Source organism: Nicotiana sylvestris, chromosome 10, assembly GCF_000393655.2.
Source record: "Nicotiana sylvestris chromosome 10, ASM39365v2, whole genome shotgun sequence".
Classification (NCBI taxonomy): Eukaryota; Viridiplantae; Streptophyta; class Magnoliopsida; order Solanales; family Solanaceae; genus Nicotiana; species Nicotiana sylvestris.
In genome coordinates, this window is record NC_091066.1 from 23,663,011 (window position 1) to 23,677,307 (window position 14,297).

General features: G+C 37.3%; 1 protein-coding gene across 1 annotated transcript; it reads right to left on the reverse strand.

The window, feature by feature from the left end:
* Nucleotides 1–4,023: 4,023 nt before the first annotated feature.
* Nucleotides 4,024–4,725, reverse strand: LOC138879094 (uncharacterized). Its single transcript, XM_070158670.1, has one exon. It carries the CDS (start codon nucleotides 4,723–4,725, stop codon nucleotides 4,024–4,026), a length of 702 nt encoding a protein of 233 aa, XP_070014771.1.
* Nucleotides 4,726–14,297: the final 9,572 nt, after the last annotated feature.

The window sequence follows — 14,297 nt, forward strand, 5'->3', positions numbered from 1 at the left end:
AGTTATGTTTAGGTATGATCCTTCAAGTTAGATTCATGTGTTCGGGTTCTATGGTGTGTGAAAGGTTCTTAGCATCGTGTTGTGGTGGTACTGGTGAGCTTGCAGTACAACCCTCTCATTTGAGTCATTTTTCATGATTTGAATACGTTCGGATTGTTGCTTATTAGTACACGGAATGCACGGGTTGTGGCTTTAGATTGTATTGATGTGTCATGTCACCAGAGTAGTCGTGTTGGATGAGATAGGGTCATTGGACCTAGAATGAATACTATCGGATTCGATTCAGCTTGTTGGAAGGATAATATTGAAGTTCGGCTTAGCAATTTACTATAGTCCTTGCGGAAGGAGAAGGAAATCCATGACTGGTTAAACTGAGGAATGATTATGATTTCTGCTTGTTTCTTTCATCATTGACAGTATACGAAAGCGTTGGAATGAGGCTTTGGTTTGATAAGAGGTTTATTACCGGAATTGGGGTTGTTTGAGCAGCTGCTGCGATTAGAAGTTATCGCTACGAGTGTTTGAGTTATGTGGTTACATATTGGGTTATAGATATGGTTTGATACAGCTTGTTTGGACTTATACAGTGTATAGATGTGAGATTCAGATCTTATAGATGATTGCGGAAGTGGAAATTTGGTTATAAGGTTTATGGGCTAGGATGGATTGCAAAATTTCAGTTATGTTATACTATCGGACCAATATGGGATAAGGTGACGTGGGATCACCCCCGGGTATGTGCATAGTGAGGATACATGGCGATTTGTTGGCTTTTGGAACAACTCTGGACGCGTTCGAGGACGAACGTGTTAGTGGGGGAGGATGTAACGACCCGACTGGTCGTTTTGAGTATTTGCACTTCGCTCGCCAGTTCTCGGGCATGACTAGCCCCGTATGATGTATTATGACTTATGTGAATCGTCGGTTTTGGTTTTCAGGTTATCCGAAATTTGATTTGGGAGAAAGATTCACAGCTTGAAGCTTTAAATTTGAAAGGTTTGACCAAGTTTTGACCTTTGAGTATTCGATCTCGGATTTGAATTTTTATGAGTTGATTAGCTCCGTTGGGTGATTTTGGACTTGTGAGAGCGTCTGTAATGTGATTTGGAGGTCTGTGGTAAGATTAGACTTGAATTGGCCAAATTGAAAATTTGATGATTCCCGGACGACAGTGGAAAATTTGATATCGGAGTCGGAATGGAATTTCGAGAGTTGGAGTAGGTTAGTAGTGTCATTTGTGACGTGTGTGCAAAATTTGAGGTCATTCGGACGAGGTTTGATAGATTTTGGTATCGGTAGTGAAAGTTTGAGATTTCAAGTCCATTAAGCTTGAATTGGTGTGTGATTCATGTTTTTGTTGTTATTCGAGGTGATTCGAGAGCTCGACTAAGTTGGTATGGTATTTTAGGACTCGATGGCACATTCGGTTGAGGTTCCGGAGGTCTCAAGTGTGTTTTGGGTGAGTTTTGAGCGAGTCCGGGCATTACTGGAACTCAGGCATGGTTCTGGTGCTTAATTTTCGCTAAGGGCGAAGAAATTTTTGCTGAGGGCAGAATTTGGGCGCTGATAGCGAAAATTGGGTCACGGAGGCACTCCAGGGCATATCTGCAGATTTGCTGGTCTGACTTCGGGGACGCACATGCTAGGTAACGGACGTGTGGGCGCGCACCGTTAGTGATTATGATTTGGTTTGTCCCGCAGCGACTATAGAGTTGCATATTTTGATTTAAGTCATATGATAGCTATATGTTTTAGAAAGAATTCTTATAACCTGCGCTGAATGCCATGATTGGGGCCTTGTGCCTGTACTGTTTGAACCCTCAGGGGTATTTTGTTACTATCCTCACACTGTTTTGATTTGAAAGCATATCCTTAGTCATGACTTTACCTGTTTATTATTTGATTCAATTTCATTACTCTATTTTTAAATATATGAAAGTTGTTTGGGCTGAATTTCCCCGATTTTTCACTGAGATGCCCGAGTGGCTTGTGAGATTGATGATTGAGAGAGGTCGAGGGCCTAATTGTGAGGATTATATATTTATAGATCGGGTTGCACGCCACAGCGATATATATATATATATATATATATATATATATATATATATGGATCAGGCTGCATGCCGCAGCGATATATGGATCGGGCTGCATGCCGTAGCGATATAGCGCTTGGGCTGTAGGAGCCCCTCGGAGTCTGCACACCCCCAGTGAGTGCAGTCGACTATATATTTATGGATCCGGCTGCATGCCGCAGCGGTTATTATAAGGTACCTATTGAGCGTGAGTGCTGAGTGTGAGTGTGAGTGCTGATTGATGAGAGTTGAGTCATGAGTGATTGAGAGGCTTGCCCGAGGGGCTATATATATACGAGTGATGCTTTGCCCGAGGGGCTTATTTTATGAAGTTACTATTTTCACTACTCTTTATAATGAGACTCTATTGAAAATGTTGAACAAATATTTTAAACAACTTTTATTGAAACTGGAGTTTTTACGAGATGTTCGGAATTTAGTTACTGATCTGGCCGTGTTATTTCTACTGAGATTTTTATGTTATGAGATGTATATGAGTGACCGAGAGGTTTGCCCGATGGGCTGTTTATGATTCATGTTTGTCGGAGAGGCTATTTACAAACTATATTTTTCCCGAGGGACCGATTATGATCTTCATCACTTTTACTGTAAAATGCACTGAACCTCTATTAAAACTGTTGGAAAGCATCTTCAAATGATCTTTTTACCAAAAATTGGATCTTAAATGAGATGATTTGACTCACATTTTGATTTTAAAATATGTTGTGCTTATTGAGTTTATCATGATGTGGATTTTATTTGTTTCCTACTGCTCAGTCTCTATTTACCTTTATTACTTACTGAGTTGGCGTACTCACATTACTCCCTGCACCTTGTGTGCAGATCTAGGTATTTCTGAACCCAGTAGCGGGTGTTGATTACGTAGTGGCAGGTCCATCGGAGTTAGCAAAGTAGCTGCCTGGCGATCGCAGTCTTGGTTTTCTCCCTCCTTATCCTCCCTTAGTTGTAATCGATTATTTCCAGGCTATGTTAGTTTTGTTGCTATTAGACGGTTGTAGTAGATGCTCATGACTAGTGACACCCCGATGCCGGGCTTTCTTTTTGCACTATTGTTTTGATTTAAACACGTTATGAAGGTTTATTGTTAAATAGCTTTGATTTTATCTTAAGAATGGAAATATTGATTGATTTTGGAAATATGTCGGTTTTCCTATTACCACGTTAGGCGCCATCACGACCGGATTGATTTTTGGGTCCTGACATGTGCTTCATAGTCCCACCAAGATTCTTCTTTTATATAAAGGTAATTAACTAACTTTACCCATAGGTTATTTGCTTTTTGAGCAATATTCCATACATATTTTCCTATTGCAACATCATTCCAGCTTACACATTCTGTAACTCCTAGCCCTCCTTCCTTTTTCGATCTACATACAAGATCCCAGGCTATCAGTGGTACCCTGTTCGTGTTCACCTTTCCATCCCAGAGAAAATTCCTACATATAGAAGTTATTCTTTTCAGGACTGCTCTAGGTAGTATAAAGATAGATGCCCAATATACATGAATGTGCATTAATACTGAGTTTATCGGCTGCACTCTACCAGCATAGGATAGTGTTCTTGATCCCCAACCTCTGATTTAGCAATCAGTTTAGCCATCAACATTTCAGAGTCTACAACTGATATCTTCCTTGATGTAATAGGGACTCCGAGGTACCTGAATGGGAGCTTGCCTTTTCTGTACTTTGTTTTGACATTGTTGCAGGGTATCTAGTGCTTCATCTGCTCTCTATTCAATGTTATTGAATCTCTCCTTGTTGATTTTCTAAAGAGTACTTTTGATTCTGTGTAGTTTCCCCACTAGCTGGTACATTTGTGTTCCTTGCTTATTTGTCCTTCATCCTTCTTTTATCCTTTCTTTGAAATCCCAGGCCATGCTCCACATATTGAAATATTTGAAGCTTCTTCTCACCTGTTGTCCTTCTCCCTCTCAGTTGATAATGCCCGGGGCATGATAAAATAATCCTAGTTGCATATAGTGAACTTCTGATGCAGGTAGCTTTATCGTCCATTCATAGTTGATAAGAACTCTATCTATTTTGCTCATTACTCTACTATCTCCTGGTTGTTTGTTACTCCATGTATAGTATGCACCCGAGGATCTCATGTCTTGTAATGAACACTCCTCCATACACTTTTTAAATTCCCTTATCTTTGCCATGGTGACTGAACTCCCCACTCTTTCCTCTGTGCTCAGAATGCTGTTGAAATCCCCCATTATTGCCCAAGGCCTATTGACCATTTGATGTATGCTCTTGATGTCTTCCCATAGCCGCCTTCTCATGCTCTGATTATTAAAACCATAAACTATTGTGACATTAAATTGTCTCCTTGTCCCTCTATGCTGAACTATACAGTGTATTAGTTGTTCAGATACAATTGTTATATTTACATCATAGATTCCAGGTTTCCATACGACCCATATTCTTCCTGCCGGATGTTTTATTAAATTCGTAGTAAAGGACCAACCATTGCATATATTAAGAGCAGCTTGTTGTGCTTTAGCTCTTTTAATCTTTGTTTTCAGGAGACCAAATAAGCCTACTCTTTGATTGTTCATAAACATGTTTATTTCCTTCTGTTTGTGTGGCTTATTCAATCCCCTGGTATTCCAGAAACCTATTATATCCATTGAATGTGGGGTTGCGCCCATCCTGCCCTTTTCCAAAGGCCATCTCACTCCATTTCCCTTTGTTACTCTTGTCCACCATCACACTAATCTAACATAAGTCTTCCAAGTATTGCATAATCATGTTTACACTAAATATGTTTGATTTCCTTGCATTGGTAGTTAGTCCTGATGCCTCTGAAAAGGTTTGACTTTTTCATAAGACCAGAAATTTTATCATACAGTGAGGCAACCCGGTAAACAAAGAATCTTGCATTCACATCAAGTCCGAGGAAGGACCGCACCCAAAAGAGTAATTTAATATTTCTGTTGGAAATTTATGTAGTTTCTCTTTTTCAGTAATTGACTAAACTCATGTGAAAATGCAAAAATGAAAGTACAGATGGAGTTTCTAATTAAGATCAAAAGACCAAGCTTGGGGTGATTAGAATTAGGGTCGTCAATGGTTAGGTTTGGCCGCTTATTTTATAAAATTTATACCATACTAATTTTTCGGTTATTCATTTTGTATAATAAACATTAGACTTTTCGAATCATCCCAATCATTTAGGATTCTCTAAGATATCAGTACACGATTCGGTTAAATTTTAGGTATTTTTTTAAAAATATCATACAAGAGTCGCTAGTCGAAGTTAGAATGCGATAAATGCATACCTGCATAGGACTCTAGACATTTTTACTTTTTTAAAAGTGATGAATCAAAGGAACATGAAAGATGTCCAAAATAGAGACTCATCCCACTATTCTATAGTAACATAAAATCAATTAAGCAAAGACTAGAAAAATTTAAATCATACGAGTAGAAATATAGTAATTAAGTTGAAACTCAAGAATAGAGTTTATTTGAAGATTATATCCAACAAGAGAAAACTAAATCATACGAGAGGAAAATCGTTGGAACACCTAGTGTTTGCTACTCAAGATGCTGGAACTAATTTAGTTTCAAATGGAAGTTGGGACTTTGGGTATTAATTACTTGGTCACTTGTATCCCTTTCCATAATCCCATTGCCCAAGAAAAAAAATTGTTTTGTTAGTTTTAAACTTAGTATATAAATGGTTTGATATTTTTTTGGTTTATTTTTATAAAATTAAAAATTTAGTCGATTATTCGGTACGGTTATAAATTTATATAAAAAGATATGATTTTGTTAAAATAAACCTAATAATCAGTTCAGTCAATCTTATCGATTTTTAAATATCCATTAAAACCATTAATTAGAATGGTATGTTCAGTGTCCCTCTTGTCTTCAAAATTTTGTTTTCGTATAGTACTTGATTCTTGCTTGATCTTTCCTTTGAGCAATACTAGCTATTGGAGATATTCAGTCTTCATTTTCAACTTCCTTCCTTCGATAATTCCAATTATTTTCCTAGAAATATTCTTTAGTCCATTCATTTTTTTTCTTTTTTTCCCCATCAACTGTTAAAACATTTCAATCTTCAAATCTCTGCTTCCATTCCGGATCTCTTTCCTTTTCCTCAATACTTCCTTCCTTAGATTTTGGGATATTCTATTATTCATTCGGCTACTTAATTAATTATATCATGTTTGCTGACCAAACTTTTCAGCCTTCACATATGGGTCTGAATCTTCAACCTTTCCTTCTATTTTGTAATTACGTTTTTTCACCATTTTGTGAAATTTTTTTAGGTGTAGATATATTAGATACCCGTGACTTGATTGATAAAATAGTATCTCTCCCAAAAATATATTTTTTAATCAATTCGAATTCGGTAAGACACAATTCTTAAGCCATAATTACTTATTAGATGGGTTAAATGGGTACAAGGGGCATGGATTAAATAATTATATCATTAAATATGGGGGTTTTAATATGACATGGCATGCCAACATGGAGAGAATGAGGCTTTTGATGTGCTTTTTATTTTCCGAGTCAATAGCTGAGTGACTTTGTTGTTTAAAAAAAACTTTGGTAAGTTATTTCCATTAGTTTGGTGACCATCCAAAGAATTAACTCTATTATTCAAAAATAAACCATATACATAGAAACACATCATATGCGCTAATGAGTAATTTAGTGGGTGAAATTTAAAAATAGCCAGATTTACAAGTGGTAAAATTGGAAAATAGACTCAGTTTCAAAAGTAATCGAAATTTAGTCACTTTTCATGTAAAGATAAATCTGAACGAAAACACTATTCAAAATCCGAAAAATATTCCAGCATAATATACTGGAGTTCCAGTATAATAAACTGGTCCAACATAATATGCTAGAAGTTCATACACAGGTGCTCCAATCTCCAGTATATTATGCTGGAACTCTTCGTGTGTTGGAGTTCCAGCATAATATGCGAGAAGTTCATACACAGACGCACTAATCTCCAGTATATTATGCTGGAACTTTTCGTGTTGTAGAAAAATAATGGCTATTTTTTAATGACTTTACAAACGCTAATTATTTTTTAATTATCACCGAAAACTGACTAGCCCGTGCTATTTTCACTAATTTAGTACATGCAATATCTGAATACGGTAAATATTTACCCGCACCAGATATTTACGTTACACCAATAATTGTATGACCAATGTTTGCAAATAGACTTCTCTCACTTAATTATATTTAAAAAATATATATGTTTTCACCTAATAAAATCACTTAACCATGTTAAATTGGTAAGATCGGCATCTGAATACATAAGTTTTTGTGATACAGCTCGGTAGCTGTTCAGCTCTTTTGCTTGTTATGCTCTCTTGACTTTTCTAATCTGAAAATGATTGGCCGATCTTCCAAAAGTTTTCAGTTGTGCACAATGGGTCGGCATGCTCAAAAAACAGCCACCACACACTCAATTTTCACGTGAAAAATTCCATTTATATTAACATGTGATTCACTTTACTTCAGATGATCCTTACCTCCTTGGAGTCTTGGACCCCCATTCTCTCTCTCTCTCTCATTGCGTTATGTAGGCCCGATGCAATCAAATTCCTTCCCAAAAGCAAATTTTGTGAAGTGAAATGAATATCAACGAATGGTTTTATGAACTGGCCTAATTGATTACTGTCCTAATAAATATATGGAAACATAATTTTTTTATAAAAGCTGTAGCTCAGGGTTTTCGTTTATATTGTTAGAGCCCAGTCTACTACACACACAGTTGGCCCAATACTGTGACCTGGCCCAGTACTTTTATTCTTTATTCTTTCATTTTAAGTGTAGTATTTGTCTTTCTCATTTTTACATGCATTTCACTTGTAAATATAAATACAGAACTAAGTGGAGAAATAAAAACATACAGATATTTTCCCAGATTTCATTTTCTCTATTTCTCCTTCTTCTTTTTCTCGAAGCTTCCGAGGTCTGACTCCAATGGAGTTACCATAGCTCGCTGAGCTTCATTACAACATGGTATTAGAGCAGGGATCCTATCTCCTCGTCACGTAATCTTCATCTTCAACGTTTCGAAGATTTCACTGAAATCGGTCTCTTGAGTAAAGTTCGAGAACTCCGTCAATCCGTCATTACGCAACGGAAAATTTGGGGCTTTTACGGGAATCTCTTCTTGTGTCAGTTAAGTCGACTGGAATTCCTGATTTCGTAATGGATTCAAACAATTTGGGGCTAATCTCAAGCTAGGGTTGGTTTCTGCATGAAGACCTCACCTCTTCGGGTTTTGAGAAGAAGGATGGTAATATCGTTCTAATCTACAACCCTGAAACTTATATTCTAGTGTTTTAGGTGATATAGCTTGGAGGTGTATGTGACAGTTTGTATGTCATCTTGAGCTTGTTGCATGTTGCTGTGTCGATTAGATTCTGTTGATAGAAAATATGAGTAGTCACGGAGATGATATCACTTCACCCTCAGTTCCCAATACTAAAGGATTTGCTCCTTTTACAATAGATCCTTTTCATCCTTTTTATGTGCACCCATCTGATAATCCGGGCAACCAATTAGTGTCTGTTCCCTTCAATGGACAAGGTTTTGTATTGTGGAGAAGCAACATGCTTACTTCTCTTTCTGCTAAAAACAAATTAGGCTTGTTAGACGGAAGAGTTGCCCAACCTCCTGTCAACTCTCCCCTTTATTCCTATTGGGAGAGATGTAATGACATGGTAAAATCTTGGATTATCAATTCTATTTTCAGGGACATAGCCACAAGTGTGATGTGTTTTAGGACTGCTAAGGAGGTTTGGACTGATATTAATGAAAGGTTTGGCCAGTCCAATGGGTCTAAATATCTTCAGATTCAGAGAGAAATCAGTTAAATTGTCCAAGGGTCATCTGACATTGCCACATATTTCACCAAATTTAGGAGTCTTTGGGATGAGTTAAATTCTTCATATGTAGGCCCTATATGCTCTTGTGGGGCCCTCCCCAAGTTTATAGAGGATCAACAACTATTTCAATTCCTAAATGGGTTAAATGACTCCTATTCAACTGTGAAGAGTGCTATTATGCTTATGAATCCCCTACCTCCAATAAGCAAAGCTTACTCTCTCTTGCAACAAGATGAGAGCCAAAGAGAAACTCAAGCTTCAGTACCAAATTTTTCTAATGAATCTGCCTCTTTCTATGTATCTTCAACCACATCAAATAGAAATTTCAATCAAAGGATCAACTTTCACTCCAGAAAACCCAACTCTGTTTCTTGCAAATATTGTAAGAAACCTGGACGCACAGTGGAGAAATGCTACAGATTACATGGTTTTCCTGCGGATTTCAAGTTTACCAAAGGCAAGAAATCAGCTTAATGTGTCCAGTCTAACATTCAAATCAATCATCCTACAGTTTCTCCTCAACTATCTACTAAATATTCTGCTCATGGTTTCACCAAGGAACAGTATCATCACCGGATGACTTTATTTCAACAAGTCCAGATATCTCCTAGTGCTTGTTCTGATAATATCCATGTTGAAGAATATGCATTTGCACATTTTGTAGGTTTGTTCAATGTCTATGCTGCAGAATCTACTGATTTTCATGTATGTGCATCTTCTCAATTAGGTGTAAATCCTTGGATATTAGACTCAGGGGCTACAAATCATATGACTCAACACAAACACTTACTTCACAACCTTATACCTTTACCTAAACCATTTCTTGTCACTTTACCTAATGGATATAAAGTTAAAGTGTTGTCAACTGGTTCTTTACATCTCAGGCATGACATCACTTTACTCAATGTCCTTCTTGTGCCTTCTTTTCACTTTAATCTAATTTCTATACATCAACTAATATCCCAGCTGAATTGTATAGCTATTCTTACCAAATTTAATTGTTCTTTACAGGGCCCTTCTCTGAAGAGGCCACTGGTAATTGGTAAAGCTGCTGGAAGACTATATTATCTACATCCTGATGCTGAGTTGTTTCCATCTCAACATGTCTCTTCTGTTCTTTCAAATTCTGTTTCCTGTAATAAGTCTAATCTTCTTTCCACTCCTGTAAATAATCTTCCATGTAATCAGACATCTACTGTGAATAAAATAGATTTGTTTTGGCACCAAAGATTAGGGCATATGCTTTTCATAGAATGACTTCTATTCCATTCTTATCTGATAAAGTTTCTTCAAAACAGTCTTTTATATGCTCTATTTGTCCAATGGCTAGGCAACAAAGATTACCTTTTTATGACAGTCACATTCACTCCACTGCTCCTTTTCAACTGGTTCACATTGATGTTTGGGGACCCTATAATACTAGGACATACAATGGATTTAGATACTTCTTAACTTTAGTTGATGACCATAGTAGAGGTACATGGACACATCTTTTATCTTGTAAAGGTAATGCTCTCTCTGTGTTAAAAGCTTTCACCTCTATGGTCAAAACACATTTCCAATCTTCAGTCCAAACTTTTAGGTCTGACAATGCTTATGAACTTGGTAGTAGTTCTGAAGCTGCTGCTTTCTTTAGCAATCAAGGTATTCTACATCAAACTACTATTCCACATACCCCACAGCAAAATGGTGTTGTGAAGAGAAAACATAAACACCTATTGGAAGTTTCTAGAGCTCTCCTCTTTCAATCTAAACTACCTCCTAAATTCTGGGGTGATTGTGTACTAACTGTTACCTACCTGATAAATAGAATGCCTCTGACTACCTTAAACAACATCTCTCCTTATGAAAAACTACATGGAAATCCACCTTCTTACTCTCATTTAAAGTCTTTTGGTTGTCTATGCTTTGCAACTTCTCCCAAATTTGGAAGGGATAAGTTCCAATCTAGAGCTATACATAGTCTTTTCTTAGGGTATCCCTGCGCCAAGAAGGGTTACAAACTCATGAACCTCTCAAACTCTTCCATTTTTTACTTTAGAGATGTAGTCTTCCATGAACACATCTTTCCTTATAGTTCAGCAACGCCTTCTGCCACTCCTCCCTCCATTTTTCCATCTTTTGTAGATATTGATACTTTTCCTACCTCTGCTCCTACTGCTACAACAGAAATGCCTGCAACATCTGATGTCTCTTCTCTTCCCATTGATGAACCAAATATTCCAGCTACACCCTCTGCCTCACATCTTCCCTCTCCTTCTACCTCTTATTCTATCCCAACTCCTTGTGTGCTTCAGCCTTCTCCACTTCCACCACCTGCCCCTGCCTTAAGAAAATCCTCCAGAACAATCACTCAACCATCTTATCTTCAAGACTATGTCTGTAATTCTGTCCTTCCTCTTACTCCTGGTGCTGCAATATCTAAGGTATCCCACATTGAGCTACATGTGCATGAACCTCAACATTACCAACAGGCAGCTTCTTATCCTGCTTGGCAAGAGGCAATGCTAAAAGAATTTCAGGCCCTTGAGTCCAATCAAACTTGGGACATTGTTCCCCTTCCTCCTCACAAAAAGGCCATCCCTTGCAAGTGGGTTTACAAGATCAAACAAAGGGCAGATGGTTCAATTGAGAGGTACAAAGCAAGGCTTGTTATAAGGGGGGACACTCAGAGGGAAGGTATTGACTTCACTGAGACTTTTTCACCTGTTGTCAAGCTGGCAACTATCAAGTGTCTCCTAACCTTAGCTGTGAAAAGAGGTTGGATTGTTTTTCAATTAGATGTGAACAATGCTTTTCTCCATGGTGATCTTCATGAGGAAGTCTATATGAAGATTCCACCTGGGATGGATGTCTCCTCTACTTCTGTATCTCCTCCTTTGGTTTGTAGACTCAAGAAGTCTTTATATGGTCTCAGGCAGGCTTCTAGGCAATAGTTTTCTAAATTGTCTGAAGCTCTGCATTCCAGAGGCTACATTTCTAGTCTCAATGACTATTCCCTCTTCACAAAGTCTTCTTCTGATTCTCTAGTGGTATTGGTTGTTTATGTTGACGACATATTGTTAGCTGGTGATGCCCTTTCTGAACTTGACTCTTTAAAACAATTCCTAGATTCTCAATTTAAAATCAAGGATCTAGGTTTGGTGCACTACTTCCTAGGTTTGGAGATTTCTCAGCATCCCCAAGGTTACTTAATGAATCAACAAAAATACACCACTGATCTTCTTCAGGAATTCAACTTTCATCATTTCTCCCCTGTTTCCACTCCTTTGGATTCTTCTCTTAAGCTTACTGTGGACATGGGTGCCCCTATTTCTGATCCTAGTGTATACAGAAGATTAATTGGGAAATTGAATTTCCTCCAACATACAAAACCTGACATTTCATTCTCTGTTCAACACCTCAGCCAGTTCCTTCAGCAGCCCCAAGTTCCCCACATGATGGCAGCTATCCATGTCCTGAGATATCTTCTAAATGATCCTGCTCAAGCTATACTGCTCTCTAGTTCTGATGACTTCTCTCTTGTGGGGTTTTCTGACTCTGATTGGGGATCTTGTGCAATCTCTCACAAGTCTGTTAGTGGGTTTTACATATCTCTTGGTGGAAGCCCTGTTTCCTGGAAGAGTAAGAAACAGTCTACCATCTCCTTGTCTTCAGCTGAAGCTGAATACAGAGCATTGAGGAAGCTGGCAGCAGAGGTTGCTTGGTTGGTCAGGCTTTTGGGTGACCTTGGCTTGGTTATTTCATATTCTGTTCCTATTTATTGTGACAGTCAAGTTGCCCTCCACATTTTCAGGAACCCTATTTTTCATGAGCGCACCAAACACATCGAGATTAATTGTCACTATGTAAGGGAGTGCATCACGGCTGGTCTTCTCACTTTGCACTTTGTTTCTTCTTCAGGACAACTGGCAGATATTATGACTAAAGCATTGCCCAGCCAGCTGCATTATGGTATTCTTGGCAAGCTTGGTGTTTCATCACCCTCAAAATTGAAGGGGGGTGTTAGAGCCCAGTCTACTACACACACAGTTGGCCCAATACTGTGACCCGACCTAGTTCTTTTATTCTTTATTCTTTCATTTTAAGTGTAGTATTTGTCTTTCTCATTTTTACATGCATTTCACTTGTAAATATAAATACAGAACTAAGTGGAGAAATAAAAACATACAGATATTTTCCTAGATTTTATTTTCTCTATTTCTCCTTCTTCTTTTTCTCGAAGCTTCCGAGGTCTGACTCCAATGGAGTTACCATAGCTCGCTGAGCTTCATTACAACATATGTCATCTATTAAAGTGATGCTGCAAATACATATTAATTCCACTATATCATGAAGAGTATTTAAATTAAGGAAAATGCATAGTTAATTTGTTTAAGGAAGTAAAAAAAAGATGAAAGAAAGTCCAATATGCATATTCTCTGTTAGCTTTACTTCCTTTAAATATATTATTAGTTATGTAATGATTCAGTTATACAAGTACTATAATCTCTCTAGATTTGAATTTGAAGATATACAATAGATCATACTAATAGTAATTCGAAATACAAGGTGATTAAAGATAAGAGAGAATATCTGCTGGCAGTTATCTAACACTGTGTTTGGATCATTGTTTCTCATCATTTTATAATGTATTATATTGTATTGTATTGTACTGTATTGTATCATTTTGATGGATACAACGTTTGGATAGACTGTATCGTTTGTTGTTGTTAAATAACGTCTTTATTATTTGGTTTGACTGTATTGTACTGTATTGTACTGCTAAGTTTACTAAAATACCCTCAATTATTTTAAATACAATGCTTATTAAGAATTATTATAAAAATAATTTATTCATTTGACCTCCGCATCTTCCTCACAAGGAATCATCATTCTACTGTAATAGCGAAAACCCCAAATCGATTTCACACAAACAAACAAAAAATTCACAGCCCCATCAAAACAATATAGACAACGGACCTTGAGTTCCTGACCTTTAATGTAGCAAATAATCCATAACTTAAACTGCATAATATAATAAAATTTCTAGCAACATGACATATAAAATTCATATCGATCTAGCCAAAGTCAATAAAATCCTCAATAGCTAAAGCACAAAAAATATTTAGTCTAACTCAATTGCCAGATGATGACATCAAGGTCAGTAAAAGAAATTTGCGGTCTTCCAATGGACATCCAATCAGTGTGTGGCACCAGTCTGCATGTTTGCAAAGAAATGTATAAGCTTTCATGTGCATACTAGGCTCTAAATTCAACACTTGTACCATTTGTCATATCTCACTCTCAGGAATAGGTGGCATAGTTGAAAGGCGATTAATTGCATTAGCCAA